At 32.3% G+C, this 26,890-nt stretch overlaps 1 protein-coding gene across 1 annotated transcript in view; it reads right to left on the reverse strand.

Annotated features, from left to right (window-relative positions):
• Positions 1-21,497, reverse strand: part of LOC134248198 (uncharacterized) — a 54,116-nt gene extending 32,619 nt beyond the window's left edge. The window contains 6 exon segments of the mRNA XM_062730622.1: positions 4,387-4,789; positions 4,866-4,929; positions 5,149-6,461; positions 6,916-7,299; positions 19,540-19,637; positions 21,395-21,497. Of these exon segments, the coding sequence (XP_062586606.1) occupies positions 4,387-4,789; positions 4,866-4,929; positions 5,149-6,461; positions 6,916-7,299; positions 19,540-19,637; positions 21,395-21,497 (2,365 nt within the window).
• Positions 21,498-26,890: the final 5,393 nt, after the last annotated feature.

A 26,890-nucleotide genomic window follows, 5' to 3' on the forward strand; every position in this document is an offset into this window, starting at 1 on the left:
ACTAAAGAAATTCAAAATAAATCATTGATACTAAAATTAACAAGAAATTGTAAAGCATAGATTTCAGACAAACAGGTTTTTTATTTACTTTCGTTTGAAATAGAATTTTTTAGCACTGTTTAACATAGAAAACAAAGAAAAGAGATACATGTATGTACAGTGAAAACTGTCTAATCCGACACCTGAATAATCCGACACACTGTGAATTCTGACGTTAAATTTCTTTCCCATTTTAGTATTTTCTGTTTTTTAAACACTGTGCAATCCGACACCCTGTCTATTCCGACACAAAATTTGTCTCCCAGTGCATGTCGGATTAGACAGGTTTCACTGTAATAAAATCTTATTATAAGGGTCTAGGTCTCATACTGGATACTTAAAATTTAAAGAAACTGATTTCAGTCAAAGTTGGCATTGTGAAAGTTAGCTAAAAACAGTTTCGTCGAGAAAATGTAAAAAAAAAGATATGTTCTCTGTAGAACTCATCTTTATCATACATGTACAACGTTTCTATAAATCCAAAAGCTCCCGAATTTAAACATTCTTTTATACTGCATGTTTAGACTTAATTCAAAATGTCCTTTTAGTGTAAAGACAAAGTTGATTTGTAAGCAAAATGGGTGGATGGATCTTATCTTAATAATGACTCGCAGAATATAAAACTAGTATGCAAAATGAAAATAATAAACCTCAAATTAGAGAGCTAATTGCTAATTTAGGCAGGTGAATTGGGGTCAAAACAATTTTAATTTTTACAAATTGGTCGTAGTGGTTAGAGCCTCTGCTCAAGACCTAGGGCATAAGGAGTGCATTTTTACGTTGCAGGTTCTAACTTATTGTGCGACGTGAAGACTAGTCCTTCAATTGATACAGTATAAACTGAAGTACCGTGTTACAGTACTGGCACGAAAAAGATCACTCACCAAGAGTGACAAGAATATGTCTAAAAAATTAATGGTCCATTCATTGTATAAATAATGGACTAACAATTATTATTTAAATAAAAAGTCACTCAGAATTTGACTCAATAATAAATTTTGTTTTGTGACGATAAAACGTACGAATTAATGACTTAAAACGAGACTGCTGATATTCTTGTTTCATCAATTTATTTGTCAATAATTAACCTCGTTTTAGAAAGTTTTCATACGTGGAGCATGCCCTTGCGTATTGAATTAACTGATATATTTAAACTCCGTATACCGGTGACGAATGTATCTTGCTACAAAAGTAAGGGAAGTTGACGATAGAAAAATTAAAATAATCACATTCATCACAGAGCTTGCTTGTTAGATTACCATTGGCCTTTTTTTAGTAAAAAACAAATATGAAACAGATTTGTCAGAATATGTGGTGATTTAACGTCTAAAAATGAATAGAAACATGCATATAGAAGCAAAGCTGTTTTTGTTTTACTGTACTGTATCAGTCTTTTTGAATAAAATCTCTTATCGATGTTGCCATTACTGGTTAACATGGAACCTGAGAATTGATCATGTTGTGTAATGAGAAAATTGCTCAGACATCAAGTACAAAAACATGTAAAAGGGGGTTAAGAAGCAAATATCGTGAATATTATGTAAATTCATGCAGATTTGAAGTTTATCAAACAGGTATGCTAATTTACTTTCATGGACTGTCATCTCAACAATATATACATCCTTTCGGTTGTGCAAGTGTTAAATTGTCGTCCATTAGTTTCCACGTTGTAGTGGAATAATAAGTGCTCGTCCTAAAATGTGAATATATGTAGAACTGATTGTACATTTGGTATAATAGGGCCAAATTTAGAGTAATGTTTTTGATCTCTCCCGACTCAGAATGAAAACTTCTGGTGGTTAGGTAGGTGGGGGGAAATTGTATTTTTACAAAAACTTGAAACCAATGCTTAATTTTCAAAATCTATTCTCTGAGAATTGTAAAAACTAAATTCTTCCTAGAGGTTTATTTTTTAAAGGATTAATAACACAAACAAACATGTTTAAGAAATTCAGCAATATTTCTCATAAATTTACATAGAAATTGGTAACCAGAATAATGTTTACCAGGTGTATGGGGAAAATTCTGTAAGATTTTGTCATAAGGTTAAAAATTTGTACAAAATTCTATACGAAATTATATAGGAAGCAAAAACAAAGTCTCATATCTAGGTACCGAGGAAAACCTACGATTTCTTTATATTTCAGGGATTTATTATTTATGTCATTTGAAATCAAAATAAGTCAAAAAATATACATCAATCCATGTATCAATTTTTTGTTTGTGTTAAGAACCCTTTCAACTCGGATCAATTATAACCAGTAGGTCAGGAGAGGGCAACCAATAACTTTTTTTTGAAGATGGCCTAAGTTCTTTTTAATTTTTGTAGAAGATGACCATGATGATAATAAATTTGATGTGTACACTCCTTGCGCCCAGGCGTTAGTAAATAAATAAAGTAAAATGAAAAACAATTACTCTAAATAAGAACTAATATTTGTTTAACTACAGGTAATAAACTGAGAATTCCATCCATGCACAAAATGACTTCAATTTACTTCCTCTCTTTTTCAATGATCATGTATTTTTTATTGTTAAGACAGTGGTAATATTACATTTTGGGTCATACAGGAGAGTTTTTATTCAATATCTCGGTATAATAAAACAATTGATTACCCCTTTTGAGGTCAACATGGTGAAATAAGGACCCTCGACCCGGCCCACTCGATGACCTGCCCTGACCTCGGTCGCTACACAGTCTTGGTCAGGTCAGGTCACCTCGTGGACCAGGTCTCGGGTCCTTATTTCACCATGTTGACCTCAAAAGAGGTAATTAAATGTATAATGTAAATTGCATTATTTTTTACTTGTGTCAAAGAGAGTGGTTTACATTTTAACATATTCATTTTCAATTTGACATTTGAATTCGTGATTTTCTTTGCTTTTGTAATCATTTCTCCCTTAAACAACTTAGTAAATTAGGAAATACAATACACATCTGTCAAAAAAAAAATAAACAAAGGAAAATGAGAAACAAAAAGAAAAAAAACTAGTTAAACTTCTTATCTACCAAACGTTACATATTCACAGTGTATCATGTTTTTTTTAACGAATATAATAACCAGTGTACTCTTGTGAGAATTATTAAATTAATTATTTCAATCAGTAAATCGTACATTGTCAGTATCTCTAAAAATAGCGGCACAAAACAAAAAAGATACTAAAGCTTGATTTATAAATTGTATCTTGTTGTACGTCCCATTTGCGAATATTTCACTCATTAAGAGACGTTATCATATACCCGTGAGGGGCTTCAAAATCCGACCTATACTCGGCACTCAGGGTCATTGAGCAGTGAGGGATCTTTATCGTGCCAATGCCTGTTGTTTTTCGGTTTTCAAGGTCCCCTTCAAGGGACTTGCTACTTTTACTGCAAAGTACATAGTGCTTGTGAAGGAACATGATACCAATTTTTTATCAACCTAAGTCAGGCGCGGCCGAAAAAACTAGCGAACGACCGAGCACACAGCAAGCGCTAAAGATAATATGGAAGTGAAATTGAAACAATGTTTTGAATCTACACATGTATTATAGAATTTGACATGCATTAAGATTGTTTATCGGATAGAAGAAGTAGAAAACAACATTGTAAGTAATAAATATTTGTGTTGGTTGTTCTTTGCACTATATGTAGAGAATGATCTTGTTTGTTACCATCACAAAATGGATCTACTTCACGTTCATTCTGGTGAACTAATCTAATTTGTTAATACCAATAGGGCTGAATAAAGATAAATAAAGTAAATCTCCATTAACTTTGAAATTAAAAATAATGATAAAAATGTACCTGATTGTGAGTCTTCTTTTCGTCTTGCTCTAGGTTAACCAGCGTAAACCGAAAGGGGTCTTCAAAGCTGACACCCAATATATAATTGATAATGCCATCCACCAGTGTGCTCTTTCCAGAACCTGTTGCACCAACAAGCATCATGGTTTTTTCCCACGACGACCCAATTTGTTGTTTTCCTAATCAATATGACGTTATTATTATTATTATTATTATTATTATTATTATTTTAATTATTATTATTATTGTTATTAAATTATGTAGCGCTAAATATAATTAAAATTACTCTAAAGCGCTTAAACATTAAAAATAAAGATAAAAATATGCAATAATTAGAGCATAATTAAGAATCTGAAATTAGACAAAGTTATAAAAATAATGATAACAATTATAAAAATTATTTTAAAAATTAGCTCCTAAAATCATGAACTATGTTCACAATTAAATGGAGATAAATAGCAACAAACCATAAAATAGTATTTACAAAAAAGTGCATGATATAAATTTGAATTTAATCTGCTGATTTCCTTTTATTTAATATCCTCACTTTATTAACCTACCTAGAATAAGTTGCCTTGTCTTTGCATGACTATTACGGGCATGTATATTTTCCTCTGCTGCTAATTGGTACTTTACTGGATCTGTATTTGGTATTATGACAGAGAAATCGAGCATCTTTGTTGCTAAGGACTTGGTTGTGTAAATAGGATCGCTTTGTTCACTGTAAAATCCTTCTATGTCATTGGCCACACTTCGAACTTGAAAAATATAGGCAGTATTTGCCTTAAGTCCACTTACCACGAATGTGTTGGTTGAATCATTCGTTTCACAGAACTTCCATTTGTCATTTCCTTTTGGGCTTTTATATCTTATTTGATAAAAATCAATTTCCTCCTCTATTACTTCCCAAAACAACTCAATTGAATCGGACTTCCTATTTAGTATAGTTGGTTTGTTACGTATCTAGAATGAAACAGATGATTTAAAGATTAAATAAAAAAAATTACAAAACACAGTTTTATGTTTTATCTTTAATTACCTTGATTTTAGTTTCAATCCTACTTCCTTTTTTGTTTCTTTCTGAGCTATCCTCCAACTCCAAGCTATAATTAAAAAAAATAACAATTGCAAAGAAGATACAAAATTTTCATACTTATAAAAAAATAAATAAAAACAAACTCAAATATTACGATGAATTTAAAATTATCCAAAAGAAGGTAATGATGCAAAAAATTTACATAACATCAATTAAAAATCAGTCACAAAAGAAATATTAATTATTGTGTCTTTCTTCTTGTACTGAAGATGTTAAAAAAAATCACCTTTCCATTGGATTTTTTTCGCCAGTTTCTTTTTCTGATTTTGGTTTGAGAAATTTTAAAATATTGTTGCAAATGACATGGTCTCTAGAAGGTTTTTGTTTCAGGTGTTGTTCTGAACATGTTTTGCACATTGGTTCCTCGCAATTTTCGCAAAATGAATTCGCTGATGATTTTTTATTTCCCCTTTTACATGGCTCACAAAGTGCACTGCTGCCTAAATTGTCAGTAAGTACATGATCAAAGCTAAATTTGAGATGTGTATCTTCACACTTTTTGCACAAAAGCTCCTCACAGTCACGGCAATATTTCGTTGCTTTTGAATGTTTTCCATCAATCTTGCAAATGTCACAAGCCTTTTCATCTAGCTTTTGATATTTGATAAAATGCGCTATATCTTTGCACATTCCATGATTTCGAAATTGTTTTTGCTTTACATGTTGACGGGCGCAACTGTTACACAATGGCTCAGGCTTTAAACAATCTTTACAATATACATCAGCAGGAATATTCTTGCTGTCTTTTTTGCAAATATTGCAAAAAACTTTTTCCTTTCCTGAGTCTTGTAAAAGTGATAAATCTTTACACAGTTTATGACTTCGGAAGCTTTTCTGTCTAATATGCTGTCTGGCACACTCTGGGCAAAAAGGTTCTTGATCACTGCAATCTTGACAAAAACAAGAAGCTTCAGAATCTGTGTCTTCTTCCTTGCATACAGCGCATAAAACACGAGATACTATTCCTGATTTCAGGGTCATTTTATTTATATCATCGCATATTGAATGTTCCCTGAACTGGCGTTGCCTTGTGTGCTGACGTGCGCAATCCTTGCATAAAGGTTCTGGATCATCACAGTCTTTACAAAAAAAATTGGCGGGAGATCTAACCCCCTCAATAGTACAAGGTTCGCACAAGATTTTTTTCTTTTTAGGTAACTTTGCTATATCATTGCTTATCTGATGATTTCTGAATGTTCTTTGTCTAATATGTTGGGAGGAACATCCATCGCATAGTGCCTCTGGTTCTTCGCATGTTAGACAAAAGGAACTAGCAGGCTTGTGCTCGCCATCAAGTAGACACAACTCGCATTTAATTGTTTTGTGTTTTAGAATAGAAACAAAAGCTTGCATATCAGTGGACAGTGAATGGTCGCGCATATTCCTTTGTCGGGTGTGATGTCGACTGCATTCATCACACAATGGTTCAGGTATGTCACAAGATGAACAGAAGCAGGATGCTACTCGATATTCCCCGATATCAGTGCAAAGGCTACAATTCATTGTTTTCGTATCTCTATCCTTGTCATTCTTTGCGTCCTGGAAAAAAATTCATCTTGTTTCGGCGTGTAATGATCATATTTGTTAGCGTTATTTATCTATTGCTCAGATTTGTTTTCAAAATTATGTTCATAATGTACGAAACTGCAGATGGCACTTGTACTGCCACAATTTGCAAAATTCGTTGTTTAGATATTTTTTTATCAACTGCTTCAGCTTTAATGTCATTTATTAAATAAACAAAATACCTCTTAAAAAGACAAAAATGCGATAAATTGTAGGAAATTTTTTGATCTTGTAAAGAGTCAGAGATATCTTTTATGAAGAAATGATGTTCGTTTTATGAACGAAAAATTGGCAACCTCAGAAGTCAATTTAAACATTACATATTATAACCAAATGCAACATGGACCTCCAAAACATAGATGAGATTGCTAACTTGGAGGATTAATCATCCAAAATATAAAGCTTAATAAATAAAGATAGGACATACCTGTGCAGATTTTGAGTTCAGAACATAATTCAGTTTATCTAGGTTGGTGCAGATTGAGTGATTTTTGAAAAATTTCGATGCTGTATGTCTTCTTGAACAAGGTTGGCACAGATATTCTGGATCTTCGCATGTTTCACAGAATCCATAGACTGGTACCTTTTCATTTTGACTCTCACAAATTTCGCAGAATAACTTGTTCTCTTCATAATCTTTAATATCAATGACAACATGTGACTGGGTCGAACGCTGAATGTTATGACGCTTTCCGCAAGGCTTACAAAGGTATAGCTGTTCCTGCTTACAAACCAAAGTGGCATATGCTGATTCCCCTATATCATGGCAAAGATCGCAATGCCTTGCTGGGCAACTATCATCAGTTTTTAACTGTAAAAATGATAATTTAACGCACATTTTTTTTTATCTTTTTAATACATTTGTCACGTTTTAAGATCAGACGTTCCTCAAATACATGTCCTGTTTCTCTTGGTATTATATCAAAAATTATTTAAATATAGGTGCACCCAAAATTGTGATATTGTCTATTCAATATATTACCCATAAGGGTTATCTCAGGAAATATGACCCTGTGGCATCTTGTCCAAACGCCTGTAAGTTACCCTAAATTTTTGTGAAAAAATTGCTTAAATACCTTTACATCAATAACAAAATTCTTAAATTTTAAAAATCATATATTTTTGAGGAACGTATCGTCTGACCTTAAATTTGTTTGACCGGGTAATATAGACAAAAACGTAATTCATGGTGATGAGTGTAGACATCATTTTATAATAACAAAGAACCCATTTTTTTAAATACAAAATTGATCATTATTAAGTACAGGTCTCTGTAAGAATCAGACAAAAGGTGAATCATGAGGGTTCTCAGAATTCGATGATTTTACACACATAGGTTTCTCTTACCCTATGAACCACGTATGTAAAATGAAAATTATTTTGGGTCCTGGTTACTATGGAAACATGGCCAAAGAAATTTTCCCTAGCAACCGGTCAATTTTCCATGTTTATGGACAAATATATCACTAAACTTAGAGGCTTGAAATTGAATGTGAATATTACCAGAGGAGTTCTTAAATAATGTTATCATAAAGATAAACATTTCAAGTGATAAAACCATGTAATACATACAATTTTTATTTTAAGATATTTCTTTTATGGGCAAAGGAAGATAAGTATGTTTTGCATTTTTTGCTGATTCAGCATTTTTGTTAATTTGGGCAATTTTCAAGGCCATATATCTCAAACTTCTTGCACAATACAAGAGTATGGTATATTTTACATAAAGGCAGAGGAATATCCTTTTTGGAATTTAAATTCAAAAACGTGTGTTTTTTAATATTTACAATCGGTTGCCTAGCAACAAAAATGGATGTTTTGATTAAGAGAAAGAGACAAATTGTCAAATATGCGAGTTATTTATGGAATTAAATCTTATCGGTGGATACCAAAATCAATTTTTAAAATAAAAACATGTTTCTGAGACTTCTTCATGAATCCAGGAATATTTTGCATATACTAATTGCCATAGCAACAGAAAATTCCCCATAGCAACAAAGAAAATAAATCCACTTTTGACATGCACTCATTCACAGATTTGATTATTTTTGTCTAGTAATGATGATTTGTTAAATATTAAAAAATAGTGTTGAACTTTAACAATAGTAATTTTTTATCTTAATTAATGCATAGCAATATTACTGAGCTTATAACGTTAATAAAATTATATATTACAAGGAGCTAAAGTTATTCTCTAAAGTCTCTGTACATAAGCATTTTAAGACCAATTCTCCGTAATTATCAAAATTGGTTGGCAACGCGTAATTACAGATTTGAATTTTTTCTGTCATAATTATAAACAAATGTGTGATTGATTGTGAAATGTAGAAGTATTTTTGAATTATAACCTCGGTTAACCGTTGCCATGGAAACGGGATACAGACTTTCTCATTTCTGTAAATCATGAAAATCTGCTCTTTTCATGAAGATGTTCAGAAATGAAAGGAGATAATTAAATTTGTGTATAATTTTTTTAAACCAATGCTAGAGATTCAAACAACAATGTTTACGGTTCAATTTTAATTTCACACTTGTTAGTGGTCATGCTAGGTACTCGAAAATATCAAAATATGGTAAATCTTGCTGTTTTTAGCTCTACTGGTCAGAGACCAGAAGAGCTTATGCGATAGTAATGCGTCCGGTGTCCGTCCGTCCGTCTAGCTGTCTGTCTGTCTGACTGTCTGTCCGTCTGTCTTGAAACAATTTTTCAAAATGCTACTCCTCCTACAGTTTTGGTCTGATTTCAATATAACTTGGCAAACAAGTAGACTACACTAAGATACATAATTCTGTGTATCGGTTTTTGATTTCGATAAACGGTGTTGTCGTGGTTACTAAAAATAGAAATTTCATTAAAATGGTTTCAAAATGCTACTCCTCCTATAGTTTTGGTCTGATTTCAATATAACTTGGCACGCAAGTAGACTGCACTAGGATACATAATTAGATTTATCGGTTTTTGATTTCCAGGAATGGTGGTTACTGAAAATAAAAATGTTTATAGAATTGTTTCAAAATGCTACTCCTCCTACAGTTTTCGTCTGATTTCAATATAACTTGTCACACAAGTAGACTACACTAGGAACATAAAGAGACTTTATCAAGGATCATTATTCTATTTATTGCTGTTGTAAAGTTTCAATTCCCAACTGCTTAAGTACTTTTCTCTTCCTTTGCTATAAGTACAAACCAGTAGAGCTTCAGTCTCGACAGAGACTTCTGGTTAAATGCTTAAGACAATTAAGACAAAAAAATACAATCATTTACAAATTAAGCATAGAAAAAGGAAGGTCAACATTTTATTATATTAAGCATTTAATTCGGTGGGCAAATGATATGCATAAAAGAATTTTAAAGGTGAATATTAATTTTTTCTGCATTTTGAAGCATTTTTACTTCCCAATTACTTCCCTTGGATTACTCTCTTAAATGATTTTTAAATAAATAATTATTACACGCCGGGAGCAAGCCCCTGTGCTTTTTTCTTTCCGTTTTTTGGCTTTCATGCATTTAACCGATATTCCTCTGCTTTGAAAATTGTGACACCTGAGGGGGCCTCTGCCCTGACTCTCCCCCGACCCCGGTACATTTCGCAATAAGAATATTACATTACATGTAAAAACACGTTGATGAGAGACAATGTAGATATATGTCAGGTCAGACAGTGACAGAAACAGTCTCTATGTAACACTGTACAGTGTATATATACTTAGAGTAGCTTGCTTAGACGGTTAGACGTTCAAACTAGCATGATTTACAATTTTTACCACACTAAGTTTTCCTCATGAGCAATCTTTTTATGAAGTTAAAAAATGAATCTTGGTGCGCAGGGGCTCGCTCCCGGAGTTTAAAAAATATTTATTGAAATAGCATTGTTTGTATAATTGGTATATGATATTTTTATTTAATTTTTTTTTACAATAAAAGCACACCTTCAGCTAGCACCAAATTTTATTTTAATGCGATAATACATTTCTTTTATTTCCCTTAACTGTAACTGTAAATTTAGGGGGGGTGTCTTCTAATAAACATTTCCTACAGTGATAAGTTGCGTTCGAAAAAACTGGGGGGGGGGGGCAGCCCCCACCCCTTGGGCCCCCTGTTGCTACATCCCTTGTTAGAAACAATTGTCAAAATTGGGTTTAATAAAACTACAATACATCAATAGGGAATCAATGCCCTAAGCAGGACAAATACAGAAAAAGTGCCTGCAATTGTCCAAAGTCAATACTTGCCATATAAATGTTGGACAAAAAAAATTATAGCCTAAAATTTTGTACTGTAAATTTCTATCCCTAGCGTTCATAGCATTATTGATCACTTTGCATGAGATGATATATTTTTACCAAGCAATGGATTTCGAAAATCAACATACATCTTTCGAAGTCTACAGTCGCCCGCGTGGCGCAGTGGTTAAAGCGTCTGCTCGAGAGTCGCAAAGGAGTCAATCCTTACGTCCAGGGTTCGAATCCCACTGTGGGACGTGGAGACCGGTACTTCGGATGAGACCGTATAAATCAAGGTCCCGTGTCGCAGTAGATACATGCACGAAAAAAGATCCCTCCCTGCTCAATGGCCCTCAGTGCCAAGTATATGACAAAATTTCCAGCTCTCCACCGGCAAGTGGTGGCGTCTCCATGTGAGTGAAAAATTCTCGAGAGAGAGAGAGACGTTTAACAATATACACAATCAATCAATCGAAGTGTACAAATTCTCTTTAATTTTGTGTGGTATTTTTTTTAAACTTGAAAAACATTAATTTCAAAAGATTATTCAAATTGTTTTTGTAACTTACAATGATATATAATATTAATTAAAAGGAGGGATGTTTTGATGTATTCAATAGGTATACCCGTATACATCAATACACTAAAAATTGTACAACAAAACATAATTATATCTGCACCCCGCACTATGTACCCTTTTCAGAATACATATAACATTATGGTAATATATTGTGAATTAGGTGAATTTCCTCTTAAACTGGTCAGGGAAAAGAAAATCCTTAAATGTTGGTTTTTTTTTCTTTTAAAGTAGTGATAATTGTATTCTTCAAGCATGTCTCCAAAAAAGGACAGAAAATAATGATGACTGCATTGTAAATATTACAAATGAATTTCATTGGCTAGGCTTTGCAAAATTGTACATGTTCGATAGAAACTGTAACACAGTGTATATATGTACTATACTCCCGAAGACCAAGTGTCCTCAAATTAGTACAGTTACTTACCGTAGTCATGTTATTACACAGAATAAAAAATAATTATGTAATCTAGGAAAATTTGTGCAACTAGCGAGTGCATCAAGAATAGTGCCTTTCACTTGTTTATACATTATAGAAAATATAATATGTACTGTACATGTTGCATGTTAAGCTCATCATTATATTTGTTATAAAAATGTATAATTGTGAGATATATGTCTCTTTATCTTCAATAAACTGAACTAAGCTGAGATAGAATAAATAGAATTCCTAATGCCATCAATGTACCTTAATTTTCAAAGAATACATTCATTTTCAAATGTTTGAATTTAATAAAATAAAAATGTTTTTTTTTTATATTTGCAAAATCTGATTTCTACTTCGTGCAGTATTTAGAATACAAGTACCGACTAGACTTCAGCATAAATTTGCATGTTTCATTAGCTATCTGTTTACTTTTAATTACTGAAATTGGGCTAGTGCTCCTATCTTGAGAGAAAAAAAAACAGGAAAATTCAAGAAAGTCGATCAAGCAATTTTGTTATGGGGTGGGGTTGGGTTGGGGGTGGGGGGCAGTAGAAGGCAGGGGGTCCAAGGCTGCACTGAAGTCCCCATTGGGTTTAGGGCATGGGACTAGTGGGGGTCCACAAATGAAAGATGTTTTTTCCTTGATTTTAGGATAGTGGACAAATAAATTTTATATACATCAGTGTACATGTACAAAATCTTCAAACGGGAGGGGGGGGGGGATGACCGGCACACCGGCACTGGATCCGCATTTCTGACATGTATACATCCCTAGGACCTTGCAACATCACAACACCAACAATATAAGAAAATTTGATCATTTTCTTCTTTTCCGTGTAACCACGGAAACAAAGTACCAGTGGTTTAAAGTAATATCTTGCTGCTTTTGGAATTTGCTTTCGTGAGTACTATTTACATGTTCTCATAAATAGGCACTGTCAGAAGGGTATATAAACAGTTCGATTTTGTGACACCCGATTGCACACTCAAAATTCGTGGCCAACGTGTAGTACTCCTTGCGTGGTCTTAGATTTTTTGCGTTACTTTATTCCTTGTTTTTATGTGCATTTTCTGTTTGTAAATGATGTATCGACCTATATTTTTCATGATACTTTTGTCCTATTTTGGAAAAAGTACGTTAACTTTGATAATTTCATCGCGACCGAGTAGCACGGCTATGTAACTTTGTAAGATGTACGTCCTCTACAGTAAAATACATTGAACTGATAAGCGATGTGCTCCTTATATATGGGTTGTAGGGAGAGCGTTGAAGAATAGGAAATATTGCAGACTATGCCTTTTTTACGAGTAGTGTTCAGCTTTAATCAAGAAACTTGTTATTTGACTCACCTTAAATAGTACTTTTCTGGAAGAACTTAAGTTACATTGGATACATGTATCACTTAAGAAATAAGACATTGTACCCTTTCCCTTTTAGGGGTAGGTCGGGACCACAAATACATTTAATCTTTCCAAGGCTGAACTGATTTTTGCTTTGATCCCTGCTACGGTGCTCAGGTGAGAGATGTGGTCCCTGGGCCTTATGTTTCAAATTTTAATTAATGCATATTTTTTTCTGCTTAATTCCCTAGCACTGCTCTTTTTGGAAGAATAAAGTTTGAAAATTTTGAGATGTGAAAATCTATATTAATTATGACCAAAACAATGTCTTTATATTATTTTACAGTTGAAGGCTTGCTTTGGTTTCGTCCCTGGAAAATGTTTCAAGGCTCTTTTCTCTAATATTTTGTTGTACATTTATTTCAACCCCTTTACATGTAACTGTGAGATCGAAAGAAAACTCGTCTAACTTTTATGGCCTGGAACCTTGCCACTTGTTTGTTTATAGGTACAAATGTTAACTATAACGTGTACACTCTAAACATGTTAAAAAATGCCATATGGCGCTTAATAACTTTTCATGATTGCTACATGCTCATTGTTATTGCCATGGGTAAACGTTAAAAACATTCTGAAATTATTGCATAAGCAATGCTAGTCCGAAAAATCTGACGTTTTCTTGGCTTTTTTTACGATTTTGATATTTTACATGCCAGGAAAACGTCAGATTTTTCGGACTAAAGCAATGCATGCCCCACAGGCACCTGAAGTATGGATAATACCCCCCCCTTTTTTTAATGAAAAAAAAATGTAAGAGTGTATAATACCTCAAAAATATAAAATTTCCCCGTCAAACACATCTATATGTCGTTATATGCAAGCAGATTGTACTTTTTCTCACGTTTAAAGAATGGCCCTATTCGGTATAATAAAAATACACAAGGTAAGAAACAAAAGTTGTAAACAAACGGGGGTTCCCCACTTCGAGACAAGATTTCCAAGGTAATAACAGTGTTACCTATCATAATTTTGCAAACACTTTGTCTGGGAGATGTTCTTTTACTAGTCTCTTAAAACTAAACCTCGCCATTGATGGTTAATATGCCGTAATCATACGATTTATTAATCGGATACATAAACTTTTCTCCATTGGCAGCGTTGGAGGAGGTTTTGAAGCTGCTTTTCTGTTTCGCCTTATCTGATTGGTTAGATATTTAAACTCTATTACAATTAACCAATCAGATAAGGCGAAACAGAAAAGCAGCTCCAAAACCTCCTCCAACGCTGCCAATGGAGAATATTTTATGTATCCGATTAATAAATCGTATGATTACGGCATATTAACCATCAATGGCGGGGTTTAGTTTTATGAGACTAGTAAAAGAACATCTCCCAGACAAAGTGTTTGCAAAATTATGATAGGTAACACTGTTATTACCTTGGAAATCTTGTCTCGAAGTGGGGAACCCCCGTTTGTTTACAACTTTTGTTTCTTTATTATACCGAATAGGGCCATTCTTTAAACGTGAGAAAAAGTACAATCTGCTTGCATATAACGACATATAGATGTGTTTGACGGGGAAATTTTATATTTTTGAGGTATTATACACTCTTACATTTTTTTTTCATTAAAAAAGGGGGGGGGGGGGTATTATCCATACTTCAGGTGCCTGTGGCATGCCCCCTACCTGTTTCCCCCTTTTCTCTAGAATGTCATTTTATAATATGCAAAAGTTATGACCATGGTAAAAGTGTCTGATGTTAAAATTTTGAGGTTATGCATGCCTTTAATCTAAAAAATATAAAGACGGAAATTCAACTCATTTTTTTAACATCTTCTTTTGGCTTCATCATAGTTCATGTTTACCATGTTGACCTTTGGAATTTAGCGCAGCACGAACCCGATCTTAAACCATTATGAAAAAAAAATTAAAACGCCTTAAATCTATCAAAAATCAATGAAGCGTAACGACATTCAAACTTGATCTGTGACTCACCAAGATACACTAACATGCCGAAATTCAGCTCAATATCTGCAAGCATTTAGAAAATAAGTGTGGAAACCCAAGTAGAACAGACTTACAGACAGACATAGGTACAGCTAGACCGGCGGACAGACTCAGAGGAAACCTTTAGCCCCCTCCAGTTTCACGGGTTGGGGACTAATAAAGTACAAAAAATGTACTGATGCTCTTAAATCTCTGTGGTCTGTCAAACACTGAATAATCTTTACTAACATATATGAGTGCATGTCAAAAGTGGATTTATTTTCTTTGTTGCTATGGGGAATTTTCTGTTACTATGGCGATAAGTACTTGCAAAATATTCCTGGATTCATATAGAAGTCTCAGGAATATGTTTTTACTTTAAAAATTGATTTTGGTATCCACCGATAAGATTTAATTCCATAAATAGCTCGCATATTTGTCAATTTGTCTCTTTCTCTTAATCAAAACATCCATTTTTGTTGCTAGGCAACCGATTGTAAATATTAAAAAACACACGTTTTTGAATTTAAATTCCAAAAAGGATATTCCTCTGCCGTTATGTAAAATATACCATACTCTTGTATTGTGCAAGAAGTTTGAGATATATGGCCTTGAAAATTGCCCAAATTAACAAAAATGCTGAATCAGCAAAAAATGCAAAACATGCATATCTTCCATTTCCCGTAAAAGAAATATCTTAAAATAAAAATTGTATGTATTACATGATTTTATCACTTGAAATGTTTATCTTTATGATAACATTATTTAAGAACTCCTCTGGTAATATTCACATTCAATTTCAAGCCTCTAAGTTTAGTGATATATTTGTCCATAAACATGGAAAATTGACCGGTTGCTAGGGAAAATTTCTTTGGCCATGTTTCCATAGTAACCAGGACCCAAAATAATTTTCATTTTACATACGTGGTTCATAGGGTAAGAGAAACCTATGTGTGTAAAATCATCGAATTCTAAGAACCCTCATGATTCACTTTTATACACATATTGTCTGATTCTTACAGAGACCCGTACTTAAATTATGAAAGCAAACACTTTATTGTTCACTTCCGAATGGAAGGAGTGGAAAATATTCTCAGTGGTCAAAAAATGGACTAGATAATCTGCATTGGATACGAAATTTAAAATTATGTTATTGAAACTTTATTTTATAACTGATCTTTGTCTTACATGTACTTGTTTGTAATTTTAAGTAAGTGGAATTTAAACTGGACAGATATTTTTTTTTCGCTTTTGTTACTTCTTTGGGGCATCTAGAATTACACATATAACTCATACAAAGCACTTTTGCATGAATAAACACTTTTAAACCTACGAGTATTTGATTTCTCTTGTGGAAAAATACATTGTCTAAGTTTACAAAGCCAAGGATAATTATATTGAGTGCATTCGGATCCAAGTTCTGTCGTGGTTTTTCCATGGAAAGGTATTTTAAATAAGAAAATTAAATATCTTGGCGTCTTCGTGAAATATTTACAAAACGATTGAAATGTGAGATTATCCCAGGTTAAGGTATTCAATTTATAACAACCATATTTGTATCAAATAAATGAATGATCCGATATTGTTAATCATGGTAGCATTTTGAATATGTTATCAAATAAAACGTCTCTACGAAAGGAATTTACAAGATTGTGATTATTGTCCAATTTATTGCACCTTGAATTTTATATTGACATCTATAGGCAGCGTATACTTTTATCATATATTGTAACAAGAGGCCCATGGGCCAAATCACTCACCTGAGCACTATGGCTAGGAAAAAGTAGAAATTGGTTTATTATTGATAATTTTAAATCCAAAAGTAAACCTTTGAACTGTTATTGTTTTGGCTATTCTTGTCAAGATGATTTTTAAAGAATTTTCCTATATATTTCTATGTAAAAATTTGGTCGGCCATTGTGGCCCCGCTCTACCCACGGGGGGTTATGATTTGAACAAACTTGAATCACAACTATCTGAGGATGCTTCCATATAAATATGATCAATCATGACTTTGTTATTCTTGAGAAGAAGATTTTTAAAGAATATTCCTATATATTTCTATGTAAAACTTTGGTCGGCCATTGTGCCCCCCCCCCACCCCCGGGGGTCATGATTTGAACAAACTTGAATCACAACTACCTGAAGATGCTTCCATATAAATATGATCAATCATGGCTTTATTATTCTCGAGAAGAAGATTTTTAAAGAATATTCCTATATATTTCTATGTAAAACTTTAGTCGGCCATTGTGGCCCCGCCCTACCCCCGGGGGTCATGATTTGAACAAACTTGAATAACAACTACCTGAGGATGCTTCCATATAAATATGATCAATCATGGCTTTGTTATTCTTGAGAAGATTTTTTAAGAATTTTCCTATATATTTCTTTGTTTAACATTGGTCCGCCATTGTGACCCCGCCGTACATCCAGGGGTCCTGATTTGAACAAACTTGAATCTACAATGAGGATGTTTCACCATAAGTTTTATCTTTCCTGGCACAGCGGTTCTTCAAAAGAAGATTTTTAAAACATACCACCAAATTTTGATAAATTCCAAACTTTCTCCCTTTGAATGAGGGCATGGCCCTTCATTTGAACAAAGTTGAATTTCCTTCCTCTAAGGGTGCTTTGTGGCAAGTTTGGTTGAAACTGGCCCAGGGGTTCTTGAGAAGAAGTCGAAAGTGTGAAAAGTTTACAGACAGACAGACCAGACGGACACACGGACGCCGGACAAAATGTGATCAGAAAAGCTCACTTGAGCCTTCGGCTCAGGTGAGCTAAAATGTAATTTGAATTTTTCAAAATAATCTCATTGTGAAATTATGCATTAATTCCGTCTTTATTCAAATATGAAATAAAATAAATTATTTACTAAGGAAAAATTAAAAATTGCTTTCTTTTCATCAAGGGTAGATAATTCTTCAAAACCTTTTAACGTGCAAAACTTTTAATGTCTTTCTACATATTATCAGTTTTGCGAATGTGTTTCATTTCAATTTTATGGTAATCTAGCTATGTGTTTTAGACGACGTTCGATCCTGATATTTAAAGTCTAAACCTTTTTTTTGCCAAGTATATTCTTAGTTTCTACATAAATAGCTTAATTAAAATTTAAATCAAAAAATGGGGGGGTCAATACGCTTCTTTTGGCGTTTAAATGACCCTTTTTGCACTGAAATTTGTGTCGTAATTAAAAATTAATTTTTTGATGTTTTCCCTCCATTTTTTGATCCAGTTAAAGCATGAACAAAATGAACTTTATTTTGTTTAAAAAAAGACACTTTAAAATTGTGAGTAAGAAAAAGTTTTAAATTGCTTTGCATAATCAATTATTTTACCTTTCTGCAGTAATTAAATGTGATTTTTCCGGCATTGAAAATTTAATAATCAAGAAAATTATTTTGAAGTCTTAAACTTTTTTCTGAATTTAAGCAAATAGGTCGAAGGTATCTTGAATATTTAGAAAAGAACGTCAAAAGTAGGGTTATATGATGTAAATTTTCAGATATTACTAAAAAAGTGTCAATTTTACGTTAAAATTGACTAATTTTTTTCCCGGGTTTTCAGAATGTATTTACTATATATGTCACACTTTGTTGAAAGAATTCATACGAAATAATTCAATAGCTATTTCAGAACTAGCTTAACACATTTCCTTGCAAAAAACAGCTTTGTGTGCAACCAGCATGGAGCAATAGGAATCCAAAATTAAAAGTACTGTTGTAGTTCAAAAGGGGAAAAAACTGATCACTTCCGCCACAAAATATAGTCCCTAGTTTAATTCTACTTAAATGGATTTAACCGCAGTTTTTTCATTGAATATTGTTCAATTAACATTGTAGAATTCATATTAAATGTTAGAACTTAAAAATGATGCAGAATTTTATAAATAATGGACATGACCAAAATTCACTTAAAAATCCAAGATCCAACGTCCTTAACTTGATTACAATTATTTAAAATCGTTCAAAATCTCTTCATTACACATTGAATACCTTAAAGAATACTTACATCATTCATTTAGCTTACAAATCAGCGAAAAACTTACATATGTAACTAACGTTAACCAAAAAGATGTCAAACAATGTAACTATCGCTAAATAATACATCTACGTGTATCATGAAACAAATAAATATGAAGTTTATTATTCATGAATGTAATGCCCTCGTTCAATGGGCAGAGTGTTTTTTGTTTTTATTTTAAGATTATCGTTCTTTTCAATGATACTTTCCGTTTCAGTTCAAATAGTAAGGCATTTATAAAATATATTTTGTCATTTCTTAAAGAAAACTTTATCACTGTGATATGCGACTCGTGTAGCAGCTATGTAGCAGGCTAGGTTATATTTTATCCTGACATTAATGTTTAAGGGAAAACTATGTTTTGTGCTAAATGAAGTATCGCTGTGATTTTAATTTAGAGAATTGAAACATGTTACCCATGAAACCTTGCAGTATTTTTTTAATGATTACAATTAAATTTTACCTTTTCTTTTTGTACATCACTGTCATCGCTTGTATCTTTATCAAGAGGGTTGTCACAAATCACTTCATCCATTCTAATTCGGAGATGTAAAAGTTTTCCTGTAAAAAAAATGAGCATATCAATTACAATCTCTGTTTAAATGGCATACATATATGTCGGTGATTTATCTAAGAAAACGAAAATAAACAACAATAAATATTTTCTAAATAAATTCTTTAAGTACATTTACTATAGTAGTCAAAGAAAAACAAGGACTTCTAACTAATAATATATTTCAGAAATTATTAAATCAAAATTACCATTTCAAACATACGAGGGGCATTTCAAAAGTTCTGGCAACTGTTTAATAAAAGATTAACCGTTTTACGGAAATTATTGATTTTGATGTCATTGAAAAGATCAGAAAAATATACACTTATTGTGACGTCACTTTATAATTTTTATGACGTAATAACTCCGAAAATGACGTCAGAATATAGAATGTAAAGCATACTGAAAAGTCGCGTTTTTATCCACATGAGACGATCGTAAAAATTCTGTCAAAGGCTTATTTGAAAAAATATTTCAAAGAAAATTTTAATTTGAAAAGAGGTAGAGTAGGACTATGATATTGTTTATCAGCAATTCCATTATTCATTGTATGGTTTGTTTACGAGCACAGTTTATGTCCGGTTTTGCTATCATAGACATTCATTAAAAATTTTTATTTACATGATACAGCTGACTTTTCGGTCTTTTATATAGCTCTCCATTGTTTGAAATAAAACATGTTCTGTATTAAACTGAAGTATATTAATGCAGTTTTCATCAAATATATTTTGAGTTACAGGACTCTTATCGTTTACGAATAAACTGTACTAAATCTTGTCCCCGACTGGATTCTGTGCGTATTTTTTCATATAAATTCAACTTCGGCGGCCCAAAACTCACTACTGCTTTTGACTTTTGAATCCAAAAAATGAATATAAGTTACTCAGACATGTAAAGTCTGGTTTCTTTTCCATGCATTAAAATTTGCGAATATGTGGAGGTACGGTGGGGTTACAACGGCGCCGCCGCCATTTTGGATTTTACGAGAAAATATTGGGCACACTAAACTTAACTTCTCTTGAGCCTTCATCGATCCCACAAATCTGGTTAAAACACCTGACGAATTTATGCCATCTAAGTTTGTAACACGATCGCCTATTTTTCTTTGATTGTCAACTTTGTCTTTTTCTCACATTTAGGTCGCCTTTACGCAAAAGTTTGAGCGAGATTCGATAAAACCATGCTAATTTTGACACTCGCTAAAACCATTTCAGAACAAGAAGATCTCCGAAGTAGAATACCATATGATAAATTGTAGTCTATGTAAACATTCCACCAACTGGCACTTGCGTTCGGCTTGCGTCCGAGTAATGAGCAAAAGTTTTCTTGAAAATTTTGATTTGATCAAATTGTGTCTTTTGTTACGTCATTTTTATTGTCAGTATGGTAAACATTCTATATTCTGAAGTCATTTTCGGATTTATTACGTCATAAAAATTATAAATTGACGTCACAATATGTGTATATTTTTCTGATCTTTCCAATGATATCAAACTCAATAATTTCCGTAAAAGGGTAAATCTTTTATTAAACAGTTGCCAGAACTTTTGAAATGCCCCTCGTATATGCAATTTATATTATATTTATATCATGTTCACATAATATTATTCCACATGCCTATTTAAAAGATATGTAAATGGTCGTCCCACTGCATTTTGCTTTGTCATAGGCGTTCGCTAAAGTTTCTGGCCAAGGTAAAGAAATATTATAACCCGGTCTCCCAATTTTCTTTAGATTTACTACACCAAGAATTCAAAAGGATTACTTCCAATCTGTTCTAACCCTAACTGTTCTTTATTTTTACAACTTCTTCTGGCCGCTTCTGATTCTGACAGTAATGCAAGGACAGCAAGCGCAAATGATTCCATAATGCATGATAAATTACATAATGATGTTTTGAAAGAAGTAAGCGAAGTTTTATTTTATGGCGTAGACACACGTATTCAAAGTAGAACAAACCCTGATTTGGTCGTTAATGATTTGGGTAACAAATTATTATCACTTTGTAAAAGTAGTGGGCTGAGAATTTTGATTGGGCGTGTTTAGTGTTGTAGATTATGTTATAACTACTCCTGATGTATTTCCACAAATTGATCAGTTTATTGTTGCAAATTTTAACATGTATTCAGATCATGCGCCTCTTCATCTTAGATTTAAATAAAAAAATATTATATGTAACTCGATTGTGCATAGTGAGAGTGAAAACCAAATTTCTTTGCAGTTCGTCTGGAACCAGAATTTGTTTTCCCAAGCCAGGTCAGCTTTAATTGAGAATTCTGAAGATCTTGCATCATGCTTACAAAAAAATCCGTCGGAGTCAAAGTCAAGTATAGATGTATCGATCGATTTGTTTACAACACGTTTGACTGACCTTATGCGACCTTGTTTTGAAGTTAACAAAAGGCCTACAAAACCGGTTCATAATCCAGTTAGAACATAACCTACTTATTCAGCCAATCAAATGCTTCCATTTCTCTTGAAGAATCGATTCTTCATGGTGAAGAATTCTTCTATTTCTGAAATATTTAACGGTGTCTGATTGGTTACGTTGACAGTTATATGGGTGTGCTTTCATTGGTTTTTGTTTAGCACACAAAAAGAAATTATTCAAAGCCACGTGCTGTTTACAATGATATTTAAACTTTCTAGGCATTTCTACAATATTTTTCCAGTGTAATCTTTTGTTGTCTTTCTGAATATTATTTTTTTTTTCACATTTCGGTACATACAGAAAATACAACCATCGTCATGTACATCAAAGATGAACCTTGTCTTTGATTGCAGATTTAAGTCACAATTTTTATCAAATTTGTATTTGACCCTAAACAGCGATACCCACTCCTGCTGACAAGGGTCTTGTCATCTTAATACAATTATTTTTCAAAAATATAGGTTCTTGTTACAAGAGTATTCATTAGTTCAGTAGCTTTAATATCTTCCCCATACCATCGTTTTTGGACTTTTTTTCAATACCAATTTTTTCCAGTTCCATTTTCCCCCGTACAAAACAATGCCTTCATATTCATATACATGTACTGTAGTAAAAAGTGTGTGTGTGTGTGTGTTTGTGTGTGTGTGTGTGGGGGGGGGGGGGCAGGTCAGCCTTTCAATGAACATTCAAAGAACATTTTCGATAGTAAATTTAAAAGTTATGTCTGGACCCCCCCCCCCCCTCCGCTACGTTCCTGAATCAAGCTATTTCATATAATCCCGTGCTAACCTGAATGGGTTGGAGTCCATTCTGAAACCGAGTGTGTTCGATAGTGATAGCGTGCTCGATATGTACAATGAGCGGGCAAGTTGTGGAGGAGTTTATTTTTAATCCATTCATTTGTTTGGCTGAGGTTCTGTTCAAAGTCATTTAGATCATATGAAGAGAAATCTTCTCCGCCCATTCTTCATGACGAAGATTTTTTTTCATATGATCTTACTATTACGTGGAACAAACTCTCATTCATGTATGAAATTACCAGACTCAAAAGGAAGTTTAATTCAAGCATTACAGCTGTAGTGGGCGCGTGTTTTTTTATTTAATAAGAATTGTAATATGTAAAATTAAATTGTTCGTCGTCCTCCTTCTTTACAGTGTATAAATATTTTTACTGGGAAAAGACGTTAATGGTAATCTAACAAATAAGTTCTATGACAAACGTGATCGCTTTAACTTTTTCATCGTCAACTTCCCTTACTTCCCTTACTTATTCAGCAATTAACCTTCATCATCTGATGAAGTTGAAATTTTTGGCAATGTAGCGGTAATGTTGACCTCCCTTTCTTTTATGCATTGCAATGTGGAAAGCTATTATTAAAAAATTATGATTAAAAAATAAATTGTGTCATAACCCACAAATTCTAAATTTTCACGGAATAAAATTTCATTATTTTTGTGGCAGGGCGGATTTAGGTACATCGTGGCTTTAGGTCTTTAGACTTTCTATAGAAAATTAAGTTTGATAATTGACAAAAACCGCTGATAAACGTAAAGTATCATTATCTATTGAATAAGCTAAAAGGGTGTCTAAAGCAACGACGTGCACCACCACCACGGCATCAAGTGACTTCTATTAATAGCGAAATTTCCATTAATAAAAACGCTAACAGAACTACAATACCACGCAGTTTACACAAGATGAAACACAGCCTTTAAGCCTGGTCCTTAATGATGGTTTAATGGTTGTCTTTAAGTCACCATTAAGCACCTTTAAGTAACATTTACACCACCATTAAGTTACCACTAAGTCATCTCAAACTCCTTAATGGGTGCTTAAATGTAACTTAATGGTAGCTTAATGGTGGCTAACAGGTCCTTAATGGTAGCATTTAGACCACCATTTAGTCACCATTAAGCTACTATTAAGCCAAACTTACAGGTGTCAAACTTCATTAAGCTACCATTAAGCTAACATTAAGCAACCATTACGCAGTCGATTATATTGTTTGTATGGGTGAAAAATTATTTTCATAGTGATATATTATCAAAATTATAAATGTACAGTTTACGCACATTCTGATTTGGTAAAAATAAAGAAAAAAATAACAAAATTAAAAAAATAAATAGCCACAAGCAAGGCGCGAATCCTTGACCTTCAGAGTAGGTGGCGAACGCCTTAACCATTGAGATATCAGCGCTTATATTTTTATATGAAAATATTAAACCTTTATTTTCCAAAATTTGGACATTGGACTTTTAAAAGTATTTCTTTTGTTGTACGTTACCAAAGTTTTGAATTCATTTATTAATCAAAAGATAAATAATTTTGTTTATAGATCTTTTTAAAAGGCTTTTATATTACATTGATATTTCTAAACCGTTCAGTTCCGCATTTATATCGATGAAATGAATTTTTCTCCCTGTTATTCGAAGATTTATGCTTTGAATTATGATCGGAACTAAATTAATTATAGACAAGAAAACATTGATGTAACCATCAATTGTCGCCCGGGAAAAATATAAAGTAAACATGATCATCAACCCGCTTCGATATGTGTGAAAAGGCATGCGTCTAATTGATGGAGACAAAAATCGCGAATATTTTCAAAAATTATAGTCGGATATAAATTAAAAAAAAAACCATACCATTTTTAACTTGATCAATTCCTCAAGTAAATGTTGGCTGCATAAAATATGAAATATAAATTGAAGTTTGACACATGCACCACCTATATTCAAAAATGTATTAATTTTTAATTTTAGAATATAAAACACGAACTGCGTGTGCAGAGTACGTTTTTTGGGATAAGTTAAATTCGATGTTCTAAAAAAAGGGACCTGTCGTTTTTTTTTGACAGTAAATGATAAGCAACTTAATATGTTCAATATGGAAAACATATATTTTCGCAGATTCATTTTATAGAAGTAAATTTATAATGAATCTCGTAATTTATAAACGGAAAGTACATTCTGATTAACATTTTTTTCAATGTTTAGAAAACCTTTAATTCTTAATAACTACTCCAACCCAAATCCCCATACACCAACACTTAAACTTATATGTATAGAGCAGCCCGGTCCTCTGGGGTGCAATAAAACACAAAAATCTATCATTGAAGGAGAAAGATAAAAAAACCCAGATCCTACTATTTTTAAATATGCTGCGGTTATTAACGGTTTTTGTGTCTAAAATTTATTGACAATCCTTGCATACGGTAAGAGTTACCTGGTTGCGTTTACAAAAATTTTTTTTAGAATATCATATTCAGTTAAAATTATTTTTGTATCATAACGGGTATCAAATTAATTGTCCTTTTACAATGAATTATAATTTTTAATATGTTATATGGTTCCGTCTAATTTAACTTTTGTAAAAATAATTGATCATCAAAATCTGTCAGTATACGTTATGTATGTATAGTTTCCTGTTTAAGTTAACCCGGGAGTGGTGGACACTGTTAATTTGTGTATAAATCTGGTTGGCTGATCGGCTTTTCTTCTGAAAATCAATTTTAAAATAACAATCATTGAAGACCGAATATTAAGTTTGACACTGAGATATATATATACTTACCGCTGCATTTAGAAAAAAAAATACTGACAATTTACCATGAATTAATTCAAATTATTAATAATGTAAAAGTCAATCTTTGAAAACTAAAAATTTTTCCCCCCTCCCCCGAAGAAAAAAGACAGCGATTTTTTTGTTTCATTAGAACAGGACATTATATTCCTGTGAATTTTGTAGCGGAATGTTGCTTTAATTCATGAAATAAAAATACCATCTTTTTAAATATAAAATTATTTATATTTTGTTATCTTTTATTGTTTTTGAAAACAATATATTTGATGCAAAAAATAAGGTAAAAATGTGAAGAATAAACTAATACTTCATACAGTACAAGTAACGTAAGCGTATTTATAATAAAAAGATATATTCAATAAATAAAAAATAAATAAATTGATAAATATATGAATAAAAAAATAAATGAGTTTATTAATTTATTAAGTAATTTCAAAACAATAAATTTATTTATTATTGCAAAACTTTTTTTAAATATCGATTTTAATAAATATAAAATCGAACACATAAATTACATTCTCCTAATATTTGATTTCTTTTTATAACTCCACATTTCAATTAATTTATCATTTACTCTATTGATACTTTTTCTCTGTTTTAATTTCAAACATTCGTTCCTCGATGACCTAAGACTTAAACAAATAAACAATCAATCTTTCTTGAAAAAAAATCATCATATTTTACCACAATAAAAAAGTTTTCATGTAGGATATCAAATAAAAAACGTTAATGTGAAATACGTAGAATTCAAACATTTTAAATTTTATGCATATGCATCAGTATTCTTCTTAATCATTTCTTTGTTTCAATTCTTTATATACATACTATATATGCCCTCACAAATTAAAGTATTTCTGCACTCTTTCAAAAACGTTATCAAGTGCATTTATTAATAGGCTATCTATCAATGCAAAATATTTAACCTATTAAAAAGAAGAAATTGAAAGAAATGTCTTATATATAATAAATAAATAAAATATTCAAAATTCTTGAGCGTAAAGCACAATTTTATATTTAAAGATGTTGACCTACCTATCAAAATGTACCCTTTGCGTTAAATCACCCTCGTAACTTCTTTTAATGTATTTTAAGCCGTAATTTTTCGTATGGATCAATGATTGTTATGGTTACCCTTTTCATTCTATCCAATCACATTTCACAAAAAATGCTGAATGAGCAATTATGTGAAATTTTGCAATAGGGTATGAAACCGAAACCGGGAATAGGGTACACGCAACTGGAAATCA

The sequence above is a fragment of the Saccostrea cucullata genome, unplaced genomic scaffold (genome assembly GCF_032062105.1).
Source record: "Saccostrea cucullata isolate Sc308-1 unplaced genomic scaffold, CSIRO_AGI_Scuc_v1 ctg1948, whole genome shotgun sequence".
Classification (NCBI taxonomy): domain Eukaryota; kingdom Metazoa; phylum Mollusca; class Bivalvia; order Ostreida; family Ostreidae; genus Saccostrea; species Saccostrea cuccullata.